General features: G+C 39.3%; 1 protein-coding gene and 1 long non-coding RNA gene across 6 annotated transcripts in view; one reads left to right on the plus strand and one right to left on the minus strand.

The window, feature by feature from the left end:
- LOC311528028 overlaps positions 1-6,124 on the minus strand; it is a 31,549-nt gene extending 25,425 nt beyond the window's left edge. The window contains exon 1 of the long non-coding RNA XR_014713494.1: positions 5,979-6,124. This is a non-coding gene — a long non-coding RNA (uncharacterized lncRNA). The remainder of the gene's footprint in view (positions 1-5,978) is intronic.
- PARD3B (par-3 family cell polarity regulator beta) overlaps positions 1-26,703 on the plus strand; it is a 607,862-nt gene that overhangs the window by 315,188 nt on the left and 265,971 nt on the right. For all 5 annotated transcript variants that reach the window (XM_084642619.1, XM_084642620.1, XM_084642618.1 and 2 more), the window contains exons 10-12: positions 842-970; positions 17,672-17,857; positions 26,502-26,672. In XM_084642619.1, the coding sequence (XP_084498745.1) occupies positions 842-970; positions 17,672-17,857; positions 26,502-26,672 (486 nt within the window). The remainder of the gene's footprint in view (positions 1-841; positions 971-17,671; positions 17,858-26,501; positions 26,673-26,703) is intronic.

Here is a 26,703-nt window from a genome sequence, read left to right on the forward strand (position 1 = left end):
ACAGTCTTGCAAGGCATTCAAACAAGGGAGAGCTGATAAAATGGCTGCCCGATTTTGAAAGTAGATACATCAATTGAAAAAAACAGTCTCTGAAATAATATCCAAGGATCTGTGTTTTCACTGTGAATGTTTTTCTAATGCACATTTTAAATCAGTTGCATTGTATTTTCTCGGTTTTAAATGTTCATATTTGTCTGACTTATGAACTCATTATCTATGGGGCTATTTTTACTTGCTAACTTCAAAGAGCTCTAATGTAAACAATATTAATGCTTAACTCTTGTTTAGTGGTTTTCACTTCCAAAGTGCTTTACAAACTGATTAATCTTCACAAAACCCCTGCCAGGTAGGTGTTATAAACCCCCATTAACAGATGGTGAAAAGTAGCAAAGAGGATAAGTGATTTGTGCAAGCCTGAGAGAAAACTCACTGTAGCAACCAAATTAAGGGCTTGGGTACATGGCTCTGCAGCGCAGATTATGGGGGTGTGAATTCCAGCACACACTGAGGTGTTGCTCTGTAACTGCCCCATGTAAACCTTGCTAACATGAACTAGCAGGTATCTAATTTGTAGTAACGTAGTCCCAGAAGACTACGTCAATGCAAGCTAGATACTTTGTGGTTCCAGCTAGTAGGGTCTACACGGGCAGTCACAGCTTAACACTTCAGTGTGTGCTGTAACTCACGGTCCCGTGGTCTGTGCTACAGGACCATGTAGTCCGCCCTTAAAACTCAACCTTTCTTGGTTCTCAGACCTCTGAACCACACCTCTCCCAGTTTAGAAAATCAAAGACAGCACTTGTTAGAGTTATTTTGTTTGTTTCCTAATTACATCGATTAGGTGAATGGCAGAGATGTCACTGGCAGGACCCAAGAAGAACTAGTGGCTATGTTGAGAAGCACTAAGCAAGGGGAGACTGTCTCTTTGATCGTGGCTCGGCAAGAGGAAGCCTTTCTGCCTCGAGAGCTGGTAATGTTTTTTCTGCTATGCCGAATCAGACTAGTTCTCTGTTTAAAAATTGACCTAAGAAATACAAGTAAACTGTTGCTGGATGAGAAACCAGTGAAGGGCAATTATTTAAAGCTGGTCTTGGAGAAGTATTTATATTTCATTTTACCCATTATTTAATACAATTCTTTGACATTTGATTTTCATCCCAGAAGTGACATCATAGGCATAATTTGCAAGGGAATACTGTAAATTAGTTATGTAATGATGAGATTGAGAATGCGTGAAAATAAAGTACTCTTTTTTTAGGCTTAGGGTTTTGTTTTATGTGTACATGGTGAATTTCATTGCTTGTGAAAGTAATGGACTAATGACACTGGTTGCTGACAGGCTCTGAAGCTTCCCTACACAATTCTGACAATGCCTCTAAAACAGGCATTGTTCAGTACTGGGCATCTCCTAAACTGGGAATACCAATTCTGGCAAATTATGTGGAGGTTATATGAGCTGAAGGGAAAATTCCATAGTAGTTCTCAGGGCTAATAGGGGAGAACCTTGCTTTCTTGGCAAACATTCTTTGATTTTAACAGAAAAAGTTCTAATATGTGTGAACTGTTCTTAAACTGTTTAACAGATTTCACATTCATTTAATAATAAAGCAGTGCTTTGGGAAACCTTGAATGTGAAATCATATTCCTTCCCACCCTAAATATACATAGGAGGAGTCCATTAATGTAGAGATACATACTTGTTTCCTCTCAAAGAAGACCATCTCTTTTCTCTTATCTTGACTGATGCATATATTTGTCTTTTCAGTGAGAGCTCTGCACGATAAAGGAAGGACAGCACTTCCTCCCTTTGTCTCATTCTATTTTCTTTAAAGAAAACAAATGGCCTTTCTTGTTTTCTTACTTGAAGAATGAGCCTTCTCCCTTTTGTCAGGACTTCGCTTTTCCTTTTGCTTTACCCCCTGTTAGCACCATCTCCTTCTGCAATCCACTTTGGTATGTTTTCTCATACTTTTCCTCTTGTTTCCTTGTTATCACTTAGTCCTTGTTCAGCAAAGTGTGTGTGTTGCCTGCACTCCTATCGGAAGCCCTGGAATAGGTTAGTTGCTGTGATATGACCCTCTGTCTTTCTGCCACTGCTTCCTGTACATGTACTACTGATCCAGAGCCAAAATGAAGTGTGCTGAGCTAATCTATTTTTGTTTTAATTTTCCTTTTTGCTTGAGCAATTATGTAAGGGGAAAAATTAGTGATGGAATGCTATCAAACCCATCCCAGGTTTATTAAAGATATAATAACATTGCTAATTAGTGGTTCCCAGAGCTGCCAACCATGCTGACCTTGGTGAGGCCCTATTTAGAAAGATCCTGAGCTCTAAATTCACTGTATGTATGGGTATGAAGGGGAGAGTTTCTACATAAATGTACAAACCTGTCCATCATATTTAGGATCGGAACTCAAACGTAGTTCTCCTTCCTCTTCCCAATTTTTTTAAACAATAAAGGGGAAAAAAGCAAACAGTTTTGTTATGTAAGTTAGAAAGTACCATTGCTTGAGAAGTGTATGTTTTTTTTAAGTGTGCCATACTTTTTTTTTTTTTAAAACCATTTCTGTGTCAATGTCTTTCCCACCTAGCGTTATGTTTCCTGCTTTGCTATTTTATGCCAGATTATCCTGGAAATTACAGCAACCCTTTGTGGGTAAAAGAAGCTGTTGAAATTTTTAATGTATTTATAATTTTTATCTGCCGAGCTTGCTTGCTATTCAATTCTAGACCCTATAGCAAGGATTAGCTATATTTCACGAGTTACTCCTGACTGGCAAGATTGAGACCTAGAAGGTAGCCACATTTATCCTTCTGGTTTGGCCTTCACTTAAATTGCTTTCTCTGTGAAAGAGTGATGCTCATATGGCCCTCAGAGCAATAGCGATGACATGTGAATTCTAATACAGTAGCGTAGGCCTTGTAAACCCATTGACCTACCATATAACATATTTTAGTAGCTGAAATTTGTGTTGGATGCTTTTAAGGAACATGTCCTTCTAATTTAGAAGCCTTTCAGTAATATCTACTTGGTAGCTTGCTATAGAAATATGGCTTACAATACTGCCAGGCTACCAGATGTTCAGATTAATGTGATGTTTGATGGAAGTCATGTGGCATCTGAAAATAGTCTCAGCAGAGATTTGAAAGGAATCAAAAACTAGCTGATGTGCCTTTGTTGTTGTTTTTAATTTTAAGATTGAATTAGAGTAATCCTCTGCCACCAACAATACATATTTGATAAAGGAGAAGAAAACACAAATCAACATAGCTTAGAATGTTTGTTTTTAGGAGGAAAGTAGATGGTTAATCCAATATTTTCTAAGGATGATGTTAGCTACAGGCTGAGGCCCTATGTACTGCATGTAGAATATGACCCAAAAGTTTGTTGTGGTTGTGATTTTAACAGTAGGGTAGGGTAAATGCTGCTACAGCAAACCTGTTCTTCGTTTGAGCAGGGCTCTGAATATATGAGTTCAGTTCAAGATGATGTTGGTGATCTCAAAAGATCTGAAGGGTTTGGCAACCTTGCTGTTGAAAGGTCCAATTCAAACACTCTGTGTCCTCGTGGCAGACTGTCTTTCACAGTCTCCAAGGCATGGTGCAAAACACCTTTATTTTGTTTATCATTCCATTGTTTAAATAAACATATCGGCTGCTTCAGCACTAATCCCAATAGAAGTGAGTAAAATAACACAGGGTGACATTCTGTTAAGTGCCTGCACCCTAACAGTAGGAGAGTTTGTTATAAGGTAAGGTAAGTAATAGGGAGGGTAAAACAAAGCCTCTTTTTATGAAAGCTTGCCTTCAGTAACATTTCAACTGAATCAGATTGCACAGGAGCACTGTTCGAGGGTTTTGCCATTCTGATCTTATGCTGATAATTTGCTATCAAATATAAAAGTTAGATATTGAGAGTAGTAAACCTTTATCCTGAGTGTCTCTTGCTGCTTGTATACGTAAGGGGATGTTGTGAAAAGGGGATATTATTGGATTGCAGAGGATTGGAATTTAGTTATACTAACCCTGTCAAAGTTAACATCTGAGAGCTGCATGGTTACACTGTTTGTACGTTGGAAACGTTAAATAAAACCGAAAGCAAGCTCTTTGAGTTATTGTCATTACTCAAAAAGAGAATAAGGGGCTTTTATGAGATTTTCTTATTGAAGCAGATGAGGAGAGTAGAATTTGGACCAACCACAGACTGTCCAGTTAGCCAAAAGGTACTAGGAATTCCTGCCAGTTGTTAACAATGTAATAGCTGAGTAAGGAGCTGGTTACAAACTCAGGATGAACTTGAATTGCTTAATTACCCCCGACTACAGACTAGCCGGTGATTAGTGCATACTACGGGTGCAGTTTGGATTTAAGCTATGCAGTAGTGTGTACATTTTCTAAAGCATGTTTAAAGATTAGAGAAAAAATGACTCACTGATCAGGGTTGGATTTTCCAGCTATTATCAAAATAAATAAAACATACATCAAATGAAGGCTACTGTTCCATCCTATTCTGAAAATATACACACAGTTTTGATCATGTATTTATCTGTGTCTCTCTCTTCTCTCATTTTCCCCAGGAAAAAATGTGTGATCTTAAGGTGGCACTCTTTTTTTAAATGATTTAAAGATCGTTTTCCTTTTTCTCCAAGTTGGTAAAATACAAAGCCACTTAAATTAGAATCAGCTAAAACTTAACCCTTCTATGGCATGGTGCTGTTCATTCCCGGGGCAGTGGCTTTTACAAATGTTCTTGTTATTTTTAATGAGTGTTCAAGCTACAGGATGTGTATGCACAGAGGCAGAGAAGTGCCCTTCCACCAAACTTGTCACAAATAATAAAGCATTGAAAAGGTTAATATGTATTTTTATGTATTTTAAGCCTTGGCAGGCACATTACTGTAAGCTTTGCATCTCTGTCATTTTAAAGATGGTTTTGAACAATCAGGTCTAGTTGTGATCATTATTTGTCTTGTTACTGCACACATTACTTCATCCCTTGGGGGGAAAAACAAAGCACAACAAAAACAGTCGCACTGGTGTTTTTATAACAAATCCTATCGGAGAAGAACCTGTGTAATTTAACTGTTGATCTTTAAATCTAGAATTCTCTCTTTTTACATATTTACTACACAGTGTGGAAGGAAACACTGTTAGAGGCAAGTTCAGTTATGCCTTTTCTTCCTCTTGCTCTGTTGTGATTAACTTTTACGTTTTAGCTTTTTCCTAATTAATTCTTTGCACTACCCTGGAATTCTTCACATAAAGGAAGATTTCTTGCTTGTCTGAAATGTTGTCCTTTTTAATTTAGGTATTCTAAGTTTGATTTCTTTATTGTTTCTTACCTGTTAATCTGCAGGAACGACAGCACCAAATTTCAATGCAGACTTAACCATTATTCGCAAAAAGAAAAGGAGTGCGAATACAGACTAACACGGCTGCTACTCTGAAATTTAACCTTTATTGTATCTCCAATTGGTTGTACTCACAATTTCAATAATTTATGTTTAAAATCCCTGATTAGTAGATTAAATTAGGAACTCCTCTCATGTACAAGTATCCTAAATTATGGTTCAAATAAATTAGTCACCTCAGCAATTAACTGTTCTCTCTCAAAAATGAAATCTAGTTTTTGAAAATCTGGCCCATGATACACATCAAATTTTAATGCTTTTAAAGAATATATAATACAATTTCTTTACAAACATTTTTGGACCTTATATAAATACAGGGAAGAAAAATCTTAAATGTATATAGAACTTTTCATTCCAAGGTGCTTTATAAACTATATACATACCAAAATCACATCTCCCTCAAGAATTTCTTGTGCAGAGAGTCTCCCCTAGGCTGGAACAATCTAAAAAGTATTGACAGAGGGGACCATGCACATGCATCTTTGTACATTAGAACGTTTTGCACAAGGGTATAGTAGTCAACCTTTAAACTCTAGAGTTTACATGAACTAAATTTATACACTTACCTCAGTATTTGCAGTATTAGCTATCCTTACTATAGGTAACTATGAAAAAGTTCTTCTAGCACAGTGGTTTTCCAACGTTTTTTCTGGCGATCCAGGTGAAGAATTTTATTGATGCCTGTGACCCAATGGAGCTGGGGATGAGGGATTTGGGGTGTGGGGCCAGGAATGAGGGGTTCAGAGTATGGGAGGGGGGTCTTTGGGCTGGGGCAGGGGGTTGAGGTGTGGGACGGGGCTCAGGGCTGGGGCAGGGGGTTGAAGCACAGGGTTGCGGCTCTGCGCAGCTCTCGCCCACAGGCAATGCCCTGCCCCCACGAGCTCCCATTGGTCGGTTCCTGGCAAATGGGAGTGTGGAGCCGGGCCTCGGGGTGGGGGCAGCACGTGGAGTCCTGTGGCTCCCCCGCCTAGGAGCCAGACCTACTGCTGGCCGCTTCCGGGGCGCAGCACGGTGTCAGAACAGGTAGGAACTAGCCTGCCTTAGCCGGGCAGCACTGCCAACGGGACTTTTAATGGCCCGGTCCGCAGTGCTGACCAGAGCCGCTGCGGCCCACTGCCTTACATTCCATGACCCAGTATGGGCTTGTGACCAACAGTTTGAAAATCACTGTTCTAGGATTCAGAGTAACAGCCGTGTTAGTCTGTATTCGCAAAAAGAAAAGGAGTACTTGTGGCACCTTAGAGACTAACACATTTATTTGAGCATGAGCTTTCGTGAGCTACAGCTCACTTCATCGGATGCGTACCGTGGAAACTGCAGCAGACTTTATATACACACAGAGGATATGACTTCTTATTGTGAACCTCTCTGGGATTTGAAGTGGGTAGACAAAACTATCTCTTTACCATCCCTACTTTAAAACTATAGCTATTAAGTCCGTTAGAAAAACTAATAAGATTCGTATGTGGCTGACCATCTAATAACAGTATTCCCATAGAGCCTGGATAATATCTCAGCACTTTGCTAAACTCTTTTTGAAGGTAGTGTGCAAATCTAGGCCCTGATTCAACAAGGTCTTCAACCACATGCTTGCCTTCAAGTATGTTAGATGTTAGTGGGATTACTTGCATGATCAAATGCCTGGCTGAAATGGGGCTTTAGTCTTAACTAGTTAATGTGCCTCCCAGTCTACTTCCCAGAGTCTCATCAAAAGGAAGTGAGGCTGGATAGTTAGGTGTTAAGAGTGCAGTTAGGTACTGAGTTATTACTTATGACAAAACTCTTTCACAAAGGGAGACCATTTTCTCTCATAACAATTACCGTGAGGTTTTGAATAAGTACACAAAAGAGGTTGAAGAATCTTGTTTTTGAAGTATCCTCTGACGGAGTCTCACATGGTAAAATGTGAAATGCAATTCATCATCCTTGGAGGATTGAAGTGCTGAATCTGATTTGGTCAGTATTCAAAGCTGTGGTTCCAAGGCGTCTAGGTATTTCAAACTAAAGCCTTTCTATCCAACATGACATGAACTTGCAGTGCACTACATTAATGTGCAAAATATCCAAGCACAATATAACATTCACCTCTGGCCTTTTAACAGGAGGTACCATTAGTGACTATTTTTATCACAATATGGTAGGTAGATAAATGCAGATGATAAAGCTTCTGTAAAAGTGTGGTAAGGGATACATGCAACAGTGACTTCAGTTATTTACCACATTGTGACATTACATCAGACCATTACCTTGCAGCATTGTTTTCAGAAACATTACAGTATATCTGCCACAACATATAGTTTTGGTTTTTATGGTAACTCACTAAATAATCAGCCACCAAAAGTGTGTGTATGTGTTTTTAAATTGTATCTAAGTTCTTATTGGAAGGAAGGTAAAGAATGGTGTAAACAATACGGCATGTTTTTTTCAAACCTTTCTGTCAAATAATAGTCAGTGTTCAGAGAGTGCTCTTTAACCTATAAGGTTTCTTGCAGAAAATAGTAGTGAAAGCATGTAAATGTCTTATTTCCTTCATAAGCCTTTTAAAATAATCCTCATGGGTACATTGCCTCTCACTGTGAGCTCTGAATGGCACTCAAGGGAGTTGGCATCTCTTATCAGAACTGAGCAGCCAGGCAAGGGGCAGCCAGCACATTGAGAGGCCATGATAGTGTGCTGGTCAAGGGCATCAGTCAGGTAGTGAAAGGCCTCTTGTTGTGTTAAACAAATGCTGTTTCCTTCCTGGCTTCAGTGAGAACTAGGGTTTGGTTTTTTTTGTAAGCTTCTCTTGGCAAAAGAACAATAGAGATAAATAAGGCAGCCCTTCCAGTCAGGGAGATGTGCATTAGATTATCATGAATCCACAGATAAAAAGTGCAGTGGTCAATGAGAACAGGCGTTCTTAGATTAAATAAGAGGTTTAATTGAAAGTGGTATCTTGGGAGATGGGGGATTGAGCATAATGTTTAGTAGATACCATGGACCATATTGAGAAGAAATAACAGAATGAACAGTGCTTATTTTTAAAACCTTCCTGTTCTGTTTCTGTTGTAGATAAAAGACGGTTTCTAGTGTAGACAGTGGAGAAGACTGAAGATGCATTTTGACTGTGTCCTGTAGGTGTGGAAAGATATTAGACGTATATAAATAGATATTACACTGTTTGAAGGATTACATATAGCTTTTTAATTAACAATGCAGAGATCTGTAACACAGATGCACTCTTTAAAGCTAAGTAAAAACCAATGGTAACACTTACTTGAGAACACTGCTAGCTAACTAAGTCTCCTGAAACTCTCAATTGAAGATTTTCCATCTACTGCATTGACCATTGGTTTGCTATAGTTATAAGTTTTTCTGCTATTATGTCTAACAAGTTTACACAGTCCTCTCATCTGTTTTTGAAGTGCAGTCCTTTATGAACTTTGCTGGCCATTTTCTGATTAATTTGACTAATAAGTAAGAGTTTGCAGGAGAGAGGGCTTTGGGGTGTTTTTGTTTTGCTGGGTTATCAAATTCCAGTCTTCAATCCCAGGTTTGGGAGCAAAACTTCTCAAACAAGAGCCTTGGTTTTATTGATATAACAGTGAAGTCATTTGTATTTTGAGACTATTGATTCTATTGTTCAGTCATATCAGACAAATTATAAAATTGCTGCAGATTGCCCATATCCAATATATATTGAATTTTCAGAGGTCTGCGATAAGATTTAAGAGATTTGATTACAGCAAGTGTTTAATTTTTGGAAAATTACTGTTTTTACTTATTTCAAATCCTGTAGTTGCCAAGTAATACCAGCTGTCGTAACAATCTATGTATGAATATCAGTGAATGCCTACCCCCACTGGAAAACTTTTGAAAAGGATGTTGCAATCAGATCTTACTGGAGATCCCAGGGACACTTCTCAGTTCTTCGTTTACATGGCCCAAAAATTAAAAATTGATGAATTTCTAGATGGAGAGACATGCATTAAGGATGTCTGTCATTTTCCATGATACGGCCCTCTTTTCAGATGCTTATGTCCCCACACCCCCAATTTTTTTCTTATTGGGAAGTCTTTAACCAGATGAGCTCAGACCAGTGAGTCCTGGAAATAGTGAACAAAAGTTGTTTATCCAATTCCAACCCCTCCCTACTCTTTTTCTTTCCTCTTCTGGGACTGCCTCACAAGATATTGCTCAGAAACAAAGTGGACTCCCTTCCGCAACTCAGAGCCGTGGAAGGAATGCCCATGAAAGTCCTGGGCAGGGGGGTTGTTCTCATTATTTCCTAGCCCTAAATAAGAAAAGAGATTGAAATCACATTTTGGATCTCTGACAACTCAACAAATTCATCCATTGTTTCAAATTCATGGATGATAAATTCAAATTCCTACCTGAGATCCTGAAGACTGTTCACAGCTCCTGACTTGCAAGATGCCTAGTTCCATATTGTAATTCATATCACTCACAGGAACTACTTCTAGTTTCTTGTGGGAAAGTCTCATTACTAATTCACAGTGGTTCCCTTTGGCATCTCCACAGCCCTAAGAGACTTCACCAAGTGCTAGCAGTCTTGGCTGCACATCCAAGAAGGCAATGGAATCAAGTACCATAGTGATGACTGGCTCACAGAGGGTCAATCATCACATGAGCAGCTCAGCCAGGCAGTCCTGGATCTTTTTGCTGCTCTTGGCCTCAAAGTCAAGATAGCAGAGTCCGCTCTCACCTCTATTGAGTTGATTGACCTACCAGTTTTCCCCCCCAAATCTCATACCACTCGGAGGTGGGGAGGCCAAACTTCACACCTTAAATGTTATCAGATCTGTCTCAGTAATTCTGCCATACCATTTCTAGTGTTCACCAACAAAATGAAGGGTCAACCAGTCTTCACCCAAAGAGTGTTGAAATGGACTGTATCAGAACATGTTATACAGTAGCGCGGTGGACCCACCTCAGTAGCTTAGGACCTGTTTCATCAGGGCTCAGTTTGCCTCTATAAATTATCCCAATCTCAGAGATTTATATAGCATCTACCTGTAGTTCAACTCATACCTTTACTCAGCATTACTCCTTGGTAAAGGGCTCCATATCCAGTGCCTGCTCTGGCAAAGCTGCCCTACGGTCATTTTTTCAGTAGGTTCTAAGTACCCATCTCCAGGACGTGAGTTACTGCTTCAGCCACCAGAAGTGGAATACATGGGGACAATCATTCAAAGAAAGGCTGGTTAATTTACAGTACAGTATCTTTGTCTTCAAGATGTCAGAGTGTATTCCATAATCTCCGTTCCTTCTCTGCTACTATGGAGTCATTGACAATCTGGATTCTGTTTTAGTTAAGAAACTGGAGAGCGGTTGTGGTTGCCCTTTCCTTTGTACCCTCAGCTACAGGGTGCTAGAGGGCCCCACAGATACTACTATTGAAAAGATTCCAGTTTCATAATCATGGAGCACATGTGCACCAGAAGAGGAAAATCTATGGACAACACATCTCGAAGAACCACAATTACTGTAGCCTAAGTAACCATTCTTTACTCAAGCACATCCCTGAAGTAAGTTTGTTTCCTTTAGGTTCATGAATATATCTAGGCAGAATGAAAATTCAACACCTTTTGATTCCCCATACTTGTAATTTAATATATATATAAAGGGTTACTAGGGATCATCTTGTGACAGATGCATGATGTCGGGAGCATGAAAACTTCAAAAGATTATTATTTGAAATGTGCCAAATACCGTAGGCCTTGGGAGTAGTAATACATTTTTGTATCTATAAATGTTATATATATCCTTGTGAACTAAGGATTGTATACTAACTCTATTGGGGAGGGTTACTGAGTTCCCCCAAGAAGTAAAATCAGTGGGGGATAATTACTGCAGACCCTAGGACTGCGAAACAACTCCAGAGAAGTACCACCTCTTGAGGTGACTTACATTTACTGGTTCAGACTGTGTTCAAGAGGTCCACAGACAAAGAGCTTGTGATATAAAGGGCCAGACTGAACTGGCTGAGAAGGGCCCTCATTTTGATCCAAAAATGACATGGGATTGTAACCAAGAAGGAAAAACCCTGCTGGAAGGGTTTGAGGGACTGGAAACCTACCAGCGTCTCCATGTGGAAGATGAGTGACCCTTAGTAAGCTTAGCATTCATATGGACTGTTTTTTCTTTGTAATACTTTTGTCCTAAAATAGACTGTATTTTGAGAAAGCTGGCTGGCCACTGGTAACTCAGGCATTGTTTCTGAGAGAACAATCTGCAGATGTTGGACTGATGTCAAACCTGCTGGGATAGTCGCAGTGAATCGCAGGGGACTGCACCTAAATTCCAGATCTGGAGGGAGACACGCAGGTCCTTTCCCATAGAGAGGTGAGGCCTAAGACCTAAAGGGCACCCTTGAGGATACTGTGGAGGGAGCAGAGGTGCAGTTAAACACAGAACTGACACCCCCCGTGCAACTGAATTGCTTACGTGGCTCTGTGGTGGAATGCAACTTCAACACAACACTACACTTTAAGAGATGTGGATGTATATTATATATATTGTGGAGGAAATGTCACCTTAATTACTGCCTGGAGTAATTCTAAAATATTGGTTGTGTTCAGAGAAACCCTAAGGTGATCCAGCAGAAACTCACATTTGTATCATTTTGGACACTCACTGTACTCTTTCTGGAACAGAAACTTGTTAGTGTGGCAGCTCATTTCATTCACACCATCCTCAAGTGAACTAGGATTATAGGATGATACCAATTTTGAAGTAAAGAACTGAGAGCAAAGGTATTTCTAATAGAATTGAAGACTTAGTGCATCAGAGTGGAGTTGCTTTACCAGACCATAAGTCTTTCAGTCAAGGATTACTGCTCTGCTGTAAAATATTGATGCACTGGGATAGCATTCTAGCAATTACGGGAAATTTAGGATTTGGGAAAGTTGTTAGTAACAATGAATAGTCATGATGTATGAGACTGGTTTCCCAAAAAAGGCAGTTAGCTGGACAAATTCCCTTACTTTTAGGAAGGTTGCAGCTGTTTATGGTCACCAGTGAAGGGACATCTATTATGAAGAACAGAAGGAGTATGAGGATGAGAATTTAAAGTTACTGGTATATTGAAAGGTTCAGAGTAGCAGCTGTATTAGTCTGTATTCGCAAAAAGAAAAGGAGTACTTGTGGCACCTTAGAGACTAACCAATTTATTTGAGCATAAGCTTTCGTGAGCTACAGCTCACTTCATTGGATGCATCCGATGAAGTGAGCTGTAGCTCACGAAAGCTTATGCTCAAATAAATCGGTTAGTCTCTAAGGTGCCACTAGTACTCCTTTTCTTTTTGGTATATTGAAGGAAACCAAACTTTTAGGAAATGTATTTGTATTTCTTCCTCTGCCAACAGAAATTTTCAGTAGGTTTTTCATTGCTGTAGTTGTCTGTGATGAATTAATTGCTACTTGCTATGTTGAGCATCCAAGCATTTGTGGTTAGATTCCATGGACTAGGTAAGGAATTATATGTCTTAAGTTAAGAGATAAGGACAGGGCTACCGTAGTTTCATGCTGAGCTGTGGAGTTGACTTTTACATCTGAAGCAGCTTTCCTTTCACCTATCCTGTAAAGAGTTCTGGTCAGTGGGGTTTCACTTCATGGCTAGCTAGTGTGTGACATTACAGTTAAAACAAACCAGACTTAGTTTGGTTTTAAGTCACATTTAGCTGGATCTTAGTGTAAACATCACTTCATTTTTTGACTTCTTTTCCAATTTACAGTGGATCAGAGGTACCCAAAATTCTTTGCCACTCCTTCCAGTCCATGGCATGGGTTCGTAGGTCTTGGAGTTCAATTCCTTTTCTCTTCAAACTTCTCTTAACAGAGTCTTTCCACCGTATCCTTGGACTTCCATGTCCTTTTTTGCTGTCTTCTTCCTCTCATGCTTTCTTTCCTGGTCATTATCACATGTGCCGCGCACCTCAAACATGTGCTCCCCAGGCTTTCCATCACTAAGGGTATGTCTACACTGCAATTAGACATACCCTGTCTGGCTGGCTGGCCTGTGTCAACTGACTCGGACTCGTGGGACTTGGGCTAAGGAGCTGTTTGATTGTGGTGTAGACATTTGGACTTGGGCTCTAGACCTTCCCCCTTCGTGAGGTCCCAGAGCTCACTCTCCAGCCCAAGCCCAAACATCTACACCGCAGTTAAACAGCCACGTAGCACAAGTCAGCTGACATGGGCCAGCTGTGGGTTTTTTATTTGCAGTGTAGACATACCCGAAGAGTTCCAAGTTAATCTCCCCACTGATTTCTTCCATGTGCCCTCTAACCTCTGCTTGTCTTCCATTCTCCTCAGTATGTTGTTTTCCACTACCTGTATGTAATTTTTTTTTTCTTCCCTTTCTATCAGATCCACCCTTTCCAAACCGTAGAGCAGGCAGGGACAAACACATGCATTGTACATTTTTCCTTTCAATTTGTTACTTAATAGCTGGTCCCACAGTACTCCTGCCACCTTTTTCACTGCTGCCCATGCATGCTGGGTTCTTCTTTTCAATTCTCCAGATTTCTCTCCGATGGCAGTAAGTGTATTTCCCAATACAAAATTCTTTCTTCTGATTCAGCTTCTCTCCTGAAACTCCTATCAACAGCTCTTTGTCCACCTTCGTTACTTGCATAACTTCAGTTGGCTTTGCATCTACCTTCAAACACAGATGCCCACTCTGATACCATATTTAACACTTCCTTTTAGCTATCAGCCAAAAGGGCCAGATTGTCAACATTCATTGGCTGGATCTTAGGGTAAAGCTGAATGTAAATATGCACGCAAGAAGGGGCAGTTTTTCAACCAATTTAGTTCTACGGAGCAGTTGTGAAAGGTATTAGGGGGGATTGTCTGGAGAGTTCCTTGAGTAATAGGTACAAGCAGCTGTTGTTTTCATTGAACTTTAATTTACTGAGGTTTTCTTATAATAAAATTACTCAATTCTTAGAGTGCTGCAGTGAAAGGGTTGTGAAACTATAAGGATTCCAAACTGGGTATTGAAGGAGAGCTGAAAGAAACCTAATACTGAAAAAAATTAGTATTTATATCTCACTGAACATATTTTTAAGATCTCATTTGATACAGATAGCATGTCTAGGCACTCAGATGATAACCCAATGGATTGGTGAAAAGCACTAATGCAAAGAATACGTTTATTAAATAAAAGTAAAAATGTTACACAAAACTTGAAGAGTTTGGTTAGCTTTTCACATGTTTTTAGCAGTCTACTTGTATGGGAATCTAGTGTAAAACTGAACTCACTTATATTTAGAAACAATGATATAAAGCACGTGTTTGTAGTTATTATTTATAGTATATAAATGTACAATAATTGTCCAGTTATTGTTGTCCACTAGAATTAACATCATTTTGTAGCTTCTGTTATAAAATATTCTATCATTTGTAGGGACATGGCAAAAAAAGAAAAAACACTTGACAGAGCAGTTTAGGAATGAACAGTCTGTTTTATCCATGCTGTCTCTCCTGTCATCATTTGAGGACATGAGCAATTTTCCAACTTCTTCACTATAAAGATCTGTCTTACAGCCAGACTTTCTTGCACTGTGCTGAGGGGGCAAAAAGGTTTCAGTTGTACTGGCTTGGTATGATTATAGGGAGTTGTTTTATGTTTTGTGGTATTTCAGCAACCATTTATTTTGTGATCCAAAAGGATACTGACAGAAAATCCCAGAGAATATATAAGTGAATGATGTCAGCAAGTGCCCCAATATTCATGATGTGAAATGATGTGATTATATGAGGTGGTATGGATATTACCTGTCCATTTCCTATGCTGTTAGTTGAAAATAAAGATCCTATTTGGTGCAGCAAGCAAGTAGCAGGCAGAAATGTAGGTGATCCCATTTATATAAGGCGTTTGGGGTGCTATCATTGCATTAGGAGATAGTTAAGAAGTTTGCTGTGGTTGGGGTATATATTTCAGTGAGAAGTCATATTTTTTGGTTGGTATTTTACTTTGGGTCCAAAATTTATTGCCACTCCTCCCTTCCCTCCTTCCCACCCCCCATTTCAAATGCTATCAATAGAAGATCTGGTAATCTCTGTCTTCTCCCCCTCCCCCTCCCTCATTTATTTATTTAGTGCCCCTATCCCCATAATATCTGAGAATTTATGCTAAAACTCATCCTCCCTCACACTGATCCTGTGATTGTCAGATTTGGGCTGCAGTTCATTCCATATCTACGATTTCTTATGGCTAGGTAAGATACATCTTAGATGAAGGATTCCCTCTTTTGAGCCACGTTGTGGGATACATACCTTAGCAGTAGATTCCTAGCAGCCCCATTGTGGTAATATATTTCATAACTACAAATCATTAATCAGTAAGATCGAGTCTAATGAACTTCAGCTAGAGGGGAGGCTGTGGTGCTGCTCGTGGGCCATGTGATTAAGTGACTTGACCGAACTCCTATGATGAGTCATTGTCACAGGCGACAATACAAATCCAGACATCCAACCGTATTCTCTAACCACTCTAGCTCAGTTTCCCTTATTTATTTTAATTCATTGGCTTTGGGAACTTTTACAGGACTGTTGCCTCCATGTTATAATTTTGTTAATTACTTATGTAAGGAAAAAATGTCACAGAAAGTTGTGTACTTCAGGTGAAAAAAAGCAAGCGCACAGAAATGGAGCAAAAGTAGTGGAGATAAGCTAATGACATCAAGACAGTAATTATCAGTGTCAACACCGTGCCATTTTTGTATTTTCCAATTAAATGAAATGAATTGACTTCCATGCAATTAATTTTTAATAAATATTTGTATTTGGTACATATTAGAATCAAGGTTTATACTTCTAGCTCACTGAATAGTGTGACCCCTCCCTCAGACAGTAGTTACTTTCCATCAGCAATAGTGGCGTCTTAGATAAATGTAAGTGAATCATGTATTCAATTGACACTATTTCAATGATTGACATTCACTTACATTTAGTTTTTACCCTTATTGGTTTTGATCACACCTCTTGCTGCCCATGTAGGGTGTTAAATGTATTGTATAGTGGTCTCAGTCCACTGCCAGTTGGACAGAATAATAAACTTTAAGGTCATTAAGGAACCATTATGATTATCCAGAAGCCAGCCCCACAACTGGCACACTTTGATGCTGTGTGGACAATCTCAGCAGAGACGGCAAGGATGTGGGGCGTGAACTTCCTTGTACCCATGGAGGTGGTACAGGAGAACCTCAGAGTTACAAACCCCTCGGGAATGGTTCGTAACTCTGAACAAAACATTATGGTTGTTCATTCAAAAGTTTACAGTTGAACATTGACTTAATACAACTTTGAAACTGTACTGTGCAGAAGAAAAATGCTGCTTTGATGCCATCTTAATTTAAATGAAACAAGCATGGAAACAGTTTCCTTACTTTGCCAAATATATTTTTTAAACTTTCCCTTTATTTTTTTAGTACTGTGCTGTATTTGTTTTTTTGGTCTCTGCTGCTACCCGATAGTGTACTTCCGGTTCCAAATGGTTGATTGGTCAGTTCCTAATTTTGGTGTTTGTAACTCTGAGGTTCCACTGTACCTCTAAGTTAGGTTTGAGGAATGTTGGCAGGACAGTGTTGAGAAGTTTCCACTGCCACTTCCTGTGTGGTGCCCATTCTGTGGATTAACAGAGGACTTCAGTCCAGCACCTTTGAGAAATGCTAACTTCACGTTCTGCTTTTTAAAATGGTATTTTTCTGCATATACCATTTTTCTATTAATTTTGTTTCTTACACTGCTGCTCCAAACTTTAAAAGAGATCCAAAGCATGCACCAATTCATCCACTAAGGGTGCAATAATTTTTTAAGGATTTAGCTTAGAATGGTATGGAATTGAACCACACAACTCTATTAAAATCAGTGAGCGTACATGTAAAGGCAGTATGAATTATGAGAGTACGTTTTTAATGTAGCTGTTTGTATAAGTTTGAAATGCAGAGTCCTTCACCTTAAATGTCCTGTAGTATCAGACTTGTAGTACCTTGTGCTAAAGTGTTTCCATATTCCATGTAATCATATTTATAAATATTTTAATAATATATATTCTGTCACAGAATCATGTGACCAAATCATAGGCAATAGCCTAAAAGCTGTTGACTAGATAAAGGAAAGATATGGTCAAAACTATTTTTAGTTACATGAACCTGTCCAAAGAATTAGATCTGGGAAACCTAGAATGTACTGTGTGTGTAATATTCTCTTTTTTTCCTCCACTGTTTTCATCTTTCAATTTCTCCAACAGAAAGGAGAGCCCAACTGCAGTATTCTTTCACCGGAGACCACAGAACAGCTGACCTTTGAGATACCTCTGAATGATTCAGGTTCTGCTGGACTTGGTGTCAGCTTGAAAGGCAACAAATCTCGGGAGACCGGGGCTGACCTTGGGATTTTCATCAAATCCATTATCCATGGAGGTGCAGCTTTTAAGGTATGGAAGAACTGTATTAGCTCTTGTCTGGTAGTATTCAGATGTTTACATGCTCTTCTAGGAGTTTTTCGTGAGAGAGTTCTTGTCTTCTCACTTCCAGAAAATTACTGGAATGCTCTTCTAAACTGTGCTAATTCCAGCACATCACATAATAATATCCTATGTACATTAACATATATAAATATATATATTTAGCTCACACACCAATATTTACCTCATAGTTAAGATTGCTCAAGTGTTTCTTTATTCTATAAAGAGATCTTACAAAGATGCATACTTGTACTGAAAAAAAGTATACTTTTTTCCTTTTTTTTAAAGTGATGTCAGAGTTAAGGCTGTGCATTTGAGTGAACTTTTGCAGAATTGACTGTGAGCTTTGTGGTTTAGAGTATTTTGGAGTGAAAAAGGCTTTGGGTAGAATTTCCAAAAACGCCTAAGTGAAGGGGACTTAGGCCTCCTTCATCACAGAGGCATTTTTTAAAAGTCTACCCTATGTCTTAGAGTTGAGGAGTCTGTGATTATATTTGGTGGGGGGTAAGAGATGTGAATTGAGGTTGGTTTGGATGTTAATGTTTGCCTAAACTGGTGATTTCATTGATTTTTAATTTGTGCTGATAGGAAATACACTTGAGCAACTTTAACTGTACGTTAATGGCATCTTTGGTGTGAGAATTTCCTTGGTGTGGTGGTGGGGTTTTTTTTAACAACAAAAGTTTTAAGTAGGCTTGGTGTGTAAGGACTGAAGGAGGAAAACTAAGCTCTGGTAGATGCCATGAGGTACACCATAGCAATGGTGGTTACTGCAGTGGGACTCTTCTGCTTGTAGATTTTTATGTACGGAGTGTGTGTATTGGGGCAGGATTTATAGTTTTGTGGAATGTGAAGGAAGGACGATAATAAGGGCAAGCCTTTTTTCCAAGCTGAAAGTGCTAAACTTTACATGCTTAAAATGTCTAACATGGAGAAAGGTGTTTCTCTGTTTCTGTGCCTCCTATGCCTTCTTTTCATTCCATGTCTGTCCCTGACCCCTACAGGTGGCCTCTGTACCCTCTGAAGCTGAGGCTTCCTTGTTATCTGTCATCCTCTAAATCACCCATTCCCCTTAGTTTTCTGTAGACTTGCTAGAGTTTGTGACAGAAAGCCCTGAACTCTCATACCTAGCAAGGTCTGTCAGAATGAATGCCACTCTGGAAGGTGTTGAGACTCCACAGTGCAGTGTAAGAACCTGGATAGCGTTGTCAGATGGGGAGGTGGCCTTCCTCGTGACCTGGGAAGCAACCAAAGCTGGCTGTGAACATTCAGTGCTCTGCAAGCCTCCATGGTGCAAGAAAACAAACCAAAACAAAAGTTATAACAGAAAAGCCAAATCACATTTTTATTTTTCCTCACAAATAGCTCCATGCTGGGCTTTAATGTAAGTTGAAACCCTTGTGAAATTGTACATTTGTAACTTGAGTTTGTGATGTTATGTGACCCTGGAAAAAAAAATCGGTGAAACCTGAAAAAAGCGTTTTTTAAACCACCTTGAACTGTACCACAAAGGCACTTAAAAGTGTGAAGTGCCATAGAAGATTACAGTTCTTGCAAAAGCCCATTTTTGAGAATGATTTCTGTGAATGTTCCGGTTTTAATTAAAGGATTCATACCTTGCTTTAAGTGGAGAACTCAAAATAGCCTTAACTACTGAACCATTAGGGCAATGATGCCCAAACTGTGGTGCATGACCCACTAGGGGGGCATGGAGGAACGTTTTTGGGGGGGGGCAGGGGAGTGGTGAGGCCTAGGCCAGCCCCTATGGGAAGTGGGGATCGCTGCCCCCAAGCCCCGCTCTGCCCCTGTCCACTGCCAGGCCATCTCCGCCTCGAGCCCCAGCTCCTCCCCCATTTCCAGTTCAGCCCCCAGCTTATTGCATGTAGCATTCTCTCTGGGCTGCTTTTAGTCTGTCCAGAGTTCCAAGGGTGACACAGCTGGACCCATAAAGTAGTGTAAAGACAATGAAATTACAAAGTCATTTAGCGTTTACAAGAATAAAAATTCAGCAAGCCTGTGAGATGGAGAATAATGTATTCAATCTGAACTGTCAATGGAAACCTAGTTTGTCATATTCTTTTTACTTGCCAATCAAAATATTGTTAGTATTATGGACAAAGCGTGCCTTAGTTGAGGTTAACAACAGTTGCACAGAACTGATGTCTGAGCTGAACACAAACTGATAAATCACAACATTATGACTTGTTCATCTCTCTCATGGAAGTAAGGACTCTTGTTCACTTTTTTGATTAAAAAGCACTTGAATAACTTGCTAATGTTTACGAAATTTATTGGCAGCAAGTTCACCAAATAAAATTTGAATAGAGATAGCTTTAGTGAAATTAAAAACAAGAGTCTTAATCATCTTGTCATGTAATACATTTAGCTGTTTTGGATCTATAATGTAATATTTTCTTTTGTGTTATCTCAGCAGATCCTAACAATTCTGTTTTCTGTAGAAACACCTTTAATTCAGTCTGTGTAATTTCCTCTACTGACACTAACGTACTGAGTAAGACAATTCACAACATTAAAAACTACACAACCACATATTTACAGATGGTGTTAAATGCCAGATGGCATCAATCAAGGCTTTAGCCTTTATATGACTGTTTAATACTTAGTTGTCTTTATTTACCTTTCTAAAAAAGGAAGGGAGTTGTTTTTGTGACAGCAAGAAAGTTGGTTAACCAAGAAACAAAGTTTATTTTACTGTTGTTTTATTCTTTGCTGGGGTTTTAAGCATCAGAATTTTACCCACATGACCTACTCCCATTTTACCAACAATAGGATGAGCATTTTCCCCTATTCTCCAGTTCTAGAATTGTGTGAGGGTTTTAAACTGTTTATTGTAGTACTGAGAATCCATGTATAGTTAGAAACATACATAACAGATTTAAACTCAAATATTAACAATTAACATGTCTGCCAAATTCCTCCAACCATCTCCCCAACTCTTTCCATTGCTGTTGTTTATCACAGTACATTTCCCTTTGTAGAGGGTGAAATTATAAAGAACATAAGGGAAAGAATACATATAATTTCTAGGGTCACTGTTTCTTTCTTTTTCCATCTGTATAGTTGCGAGTGCAATACTTTGGGATAGATAGCTATATCAGAAATGTATCTATGGAGGTGGTACCAAATTGTATGTTAAAAATTTTTCATAGATTTTAATCTATGATAGTGCAGCCTGACTATGGTGCTATTTTCCTCATTTTATAAATGGGTCACTGAGAGACACAGTAACTTGGCCACGATCACAAAGGGTAGGGAATCCAGGTTTCCCAAGTCCTAGGCCAATCACTGGACCATCCTTCCTCTCACTGTACTTATATATGCGTGCACTATTAACTACTGAGAAAAATCTGCTTACATTGCTCTAGGAATGAATCATCCAAATGACTTGTTAACAAAAGTTCCATTTCACAAGTTGCTACGTTAGGGCCAGTACAGCCCTTAAAAACAGACCAGATACAAAATGTCCTTTCACAAGGAGGAATAACATGCCGCAATGGAAAGGGGCAGTCCAAAAAGAGGTTGCTCATTGTCCACACCTGCTTGGAATGGAATGATAGATGAGTTTGACAAAGCAAATGTGGTAAGATAATGTAAAGGATATCAGAACTTATAGAGCTGTTAATATAAGGAACATAACTGTTGGAGGAACAAAGAAGCCAGGTTTTCCTATAAAGCCTAGGGACTTCCTCAGACACATACACACGCTGCTGCTGGACATACAACCCAAGCTCTCTGACTACCAAGGGGACAGCTCCTCTTTCCTGTGTAAAGCAAAGACTGTGGGAACTTTCTAGGTACTATGAAAACAGCCTTCTACTGGCACAGATAGCAAGTCCCACAGTCATTCCCAAGTCTGGATCGTCTTCGAAGTAGTTCAGTACAATACAGCCAAGTCACCACACCAATCTGAATTGTGTTATGTAAATAAAGCCTACTCTTTCTGGGTTTCCAGTTCTCTGTATTCCTGTGGTTGGCTATCTTGCACAGCACAGTTGTCACCCAACTGTGAACAACTATAAAATTCCTTGCATCAATTTAAAGTGTGTGTGTGTGTGTGTAAATCAGGACTTCTAACATTTATGTTAAAAGCCTTGTGTATTGGGAATTTTAAATTCAAAGCTTTTATTTGCACTTATTCTGAGCATTTGCCCCTGCAGTTTATTGTACTAGATTCTGGAACCAAAAACACTTGGATTTAAGCACATGTATTGCTTTTCAGTGAACCTAGGTTCTTTTGTGATATCGTGACTACTGAAAAATCAAGAAGTTCATAACCCTTTAGGCATGAGGATGATCTCACAGTATCTCACTTTTGTGGCTGGAATGGAAAAATGAATCTGGTCTTTGTTATATTGTTAGATGTTACAGTTTTGAAAAACAACCTCCTCCCACAAAATCACAATTTGTCTTCAGAAGAGCATGAATACAAGATTTGCAGATCAGCTTGAAGTCATCAGATTATTTCTTACCCTTTTACAGATCACATATACCAGCAAGAGACCAACGAATTTGTCTCAGCATTGCAATAGATGTAGTGCTACAAATTGGATATTTATTCACGGAAAGTGCCTTTTTATGCTGTCCAAATGTCTTTAATGTGTCAGAGTTTGAAAGACTTCTTTCACCGATGTCTCTTTTCCAGAATGAAAAGAATGTATTAGGTTATGTACAAAATGCAAACAATTTTGGTTAGTTAGTATTATCTCTTATCAGTCTGGACAGAAGGTCTGAAGACAGGCCAACATTTTTCAGTGACTTCTGAAATTTTAACACAGTGATTTAACTCACTTGTTTTAGCAGGCAGTGAAGAAACCCAGTAAAGAAGTTGTGAAAAATGTAGGGGGAAATTGAAATCTTTAGGCTAATTTTTATGTAGAAAATTGAAGTGTATGTTGTAGATTTTAGAGAATCGCAACTCATCCAGTTTACCCACAAAAACCAGCAGAATACCTAGTGATCATTGGATAACTTAACTCCTTCAGCAGTTAATAGCTTACATTTTTCCATTGCACTATTTATTTATTTTTTAAGAATCCTAATAAGAATACTAATGAATTTAAAGAACTGTACAAGATTAAACCACTATTATACTTGATGATTGCTCCTTGAAGACCCACATCAACATCCTTTTGTGATTTTTGCAAAGAATGTACTCTTTGGCTTCAATAGCTATAAGTGAGGTATTACTAATATTCATGACATTTGCAGTTATATAGCACCTTTCATCTGAGGACAAGATGCTAAAGTGCCCATTGGGATGAATGTGTTTAGATGCATCCTCTTACTCTTTAATTGTATTGTTTTCAATTTCACATGTCTTGTAGCATGTTGGCAGTGCACTTGGGATGAAATCCCACTCCTCCTCTGTAGCTAAAATGCAGTAGAACGACTACTGTAAGCTTTTTCAGGGCAGAGATTGTTTCTTCCTATATGTTTGTACCACACCCAGCACAATGGAGTCCAAGCCTCTTTGGAGGCTCTAGGTACAATCGTAATGTAAATATTAGTAGTTAATTGTATGGGGTGGGTCAGGGAACAGAATGGCTGCACTGAATGCCAGGAAGCAGTTTCCTCAGAGGGAAGGAGGTCAAAGGGGGTCCCAGGTAGTCGCCAGAGTGTGATTTTGAGAGGGCAAACTCCGTGTAGGAGAATACAGTGCCATAGCCACTGTTACAGTCAAAATGCTAAGTGTCCTGTGGCCTGCCTACAAATAGAGGTGGCCATAAATTTACCTTTTACTTTGATTCCCCACGTAAATCACATTTAGTCAGACTATGCCAGGGGACAATAATTTCATTCTTAATGATTGTGGCCCACTTGCAGGTTCAAAGATAGAATGAAAAAATACCGAATTTGTTCATACTCTAAAAGTTGTTTTCCTAATCAAAAGGCAGAAAGAAACCTTTTAGAGATAAAAGGAAAAGTACAGATATGTAGCCTGTCTTGAGCCAAGCGGATTATCTTGCGGTACAGTGTACTAACAGTAGACCATAACACCAGTAATGTGAAAATCTGAGTTTGAGGGTGGTTCAAACATTTTCCCCACTCTTCAAAATCACAGAAAGTCTCTGTGCTAAATAACTTTCTCCTGATCCCCTGCAAAAACAGTATTCATCTGCCTTCCAACTGTTTGTTTTTGGTGGGATGGTTCTGTATTTATAAATGTACTGCGTTGTAAAGCATGTAGGACTACTTTGCTTTTGTTCAGTTCATCAGATATGTCATGAGCTTTGCATTTAAGCCTCATTTAAAGAGGTCAAAAAAGCTTTTAAGAACTGAGTTTATAAAAGACAGCCAACATTTACAGCAATACTAAATCTCACATGAAAGGATTTCAAAGCAAAACCAAGAAAGTACTGGCGTTTCTAAGACTATACTGATTAATTTAAAATAATTTATTGGTATATTCCTGTATGTAGGCTAAAATTTGAAATTGTCTGTTGTATACTTGTACGTATTTGTACAAGCATCTTCGACAGATTTTTAAGCAAAAGGGTTTATTCAGAGATATATCCACAGAACAGGAAAGAGACTATGGGATTGTATGAGAAGAATATGAATCTATTTTTTTTTTAAAAAATCAAAATCATTAGAGACTTACAAATAGAAGGCTTTTTTCCCTCATGCTCCCATTGAAATCAATGGAATCATTCATTTTAGTGAATTTTATTAGGGCACAAAGGAATTAAAACTGATGTGCAAGTAACAAAATGGCCCTGTCCCAAAGTGTTAACTCTTTTCTCTCCCTTCACCTTCACATATTCTCGGGCACCATTTTTTGTATGTGGTGGAAGGGTGGGGCTATATGTAAATTTATGTTGGCATAAAACACAAACAATGGAGTGTTTTCCACTATATTCCTCCCAAATGACACTACTGCTTCCTGTGCTCCTTTCCTGGCCCCTCTCTACGAAGGTCATAATCCTCCTTATTTTCTTCTGTCCTTTCACCCTCCCTCATTGTTTCACTCATCTTCCAGTCCTCTCCTTCCTCCTTTTCCCTCCCTGTTTATTTTCCTTTTCTGGCCCCTGTTGTTCCTTTTAGTACTATGTCACTGCTTTCTAATTGTACCCTGCTCTGATAACAGGGATTGATTCCCTGTTCCAGCAAAAATAATACTTAAGAAAACTGGGTTTAACATGGCTACTGTCACTCACACAAAAATCATTTAGTTAGACTTGGCAGCAATGCTACAAGAGTTAATTGAACAATAGTGTGATAGAAAAATAAAGAGAGAAAAGTATATACATTTTGGATTACACAGCTATGAGATGTATAAACAGTTCTGACGAGGACATTATGAAGGACACATGAGCTCATGAATGAACTGAATTCATGTAAAGCCAGCTAATGTTTTTTGATCCCAAGTCCTTTCCTGCTATTCTTTCAGCCCTTCTTCCCATTCATGCTAGATTTCTTCAGTCTCAGCCCCTTTCTCTTCCTTCTTTCAGAGTTCTGACACCAACTTGATAGTTGTGAACTCTATGGGTATGTCTTCACTACCAATGTTAAAGCGCTGCTGTGGCAGCTCTTTAATGTGGCTGTGTAGTCGCGGGACCAGTGCTGGGAGAGAGCTCTCCCAGCGCTGTAAAAAAAACCCACCTCCGCGAGGGGAGTAGCCACCAGCACTGGGAGCACGGCCACCAGCACTGGGAGCACGGCCACCAGCACTGGGAGCACGGCCACCAGCACTGGGAGCACGGCCACCAGCACTGGGAGCACAGCTACCAGCGCTGGTGTTTTTTCACCCCCCTGAGCGAGAAAATGTCAGCGCTCTAAAGTGACAGTGTAGACAAGGCCTAAGAGAAACCTTCAATTCTTGATCAGAGGAATTTCTCTGTGTGTTTATTTCTCTGTGTTCTCTGCGTACAGAAACGAAAAAATCATTCACAGATATTAATAAAAACAACAATATGCCTACTAAAGGCAGAAAATAAGTGTCCATACGTTTATTATGCCTACAGCTGTCAGCAAACCCTGGCAATGAAAGTGAATGGATTTCTTCAAAACCACAAACTGCTCTAGATGGCACAACTTCAATTTTGTTATTGGCAGCAGGGTTAGCTGTTAAAATACATGAAGAGCTTTTCGTTATGATATGGATGCTTTCGTCTTAGTGACCTTTCTGTATGAGAACACTTCCTTATATGGTGGCATATTCACTATGGCATGATGAGCACTGTAGGACAGAGTCATTTGTGGAGCTGTATCGTTTCTTAGCAGATTCTGACAACAGAAGCACAGAATTTTAAAATGTGCTGCAATGTTCATTCTTGGTTGTACAACAGATCTTGACAGGTGTGGTGGATGTTCTCTAACCCAGAGTCCATATTCCCATTTTCTCCTCTTTAGGACTCGTACAAAGTACAGTGTGGACGAAGAGGTGCCTGTTTTTGTAAACGTCTTGTGAACCATATTTCGCAAATACTGGGAATTGGCCAGCTTGAGCGATCTAGACTTTTTATGTAGACTTGGTGATATTTACAACTGGATTGTATGTAGCTTCTAAGAAAGAAACACATGACTGTATCTTGCTCTCCTATATATGTTGCCCCTACATGGTATTACTTTAATATTTTTGGTTGCCTTCTAGGATGGCCGCCTGCGAATAAATGACCAGCTGATTGCAGTGAATGGAGAGTCTCTTCTGGCGAAATCCAACCATGAAGCCATGGAGACACTGAGGCGTTCCATGTCTATGGAAGGGAACATTCGCGGGATGATTCAGTTAGTGGTTCTCAGGAGACTAGATAGACAAATGCAGGTAATGCAAAAAACTTGTTCATGAGTTAGAC

The sequence above is a fragment of the Lepidochelys olivacea genome, assembly GCF_965140295.1.
Source record: "Lepidochelys olivacea isolate rLepOli2 genome assembly, chromosome: 11".
Taxonomy (NCBI): Eukaryota; Metazoa; Chordata; order Testudines; family Cheloniidae; genus Lepidochelys; species Lepidochelys olivacea.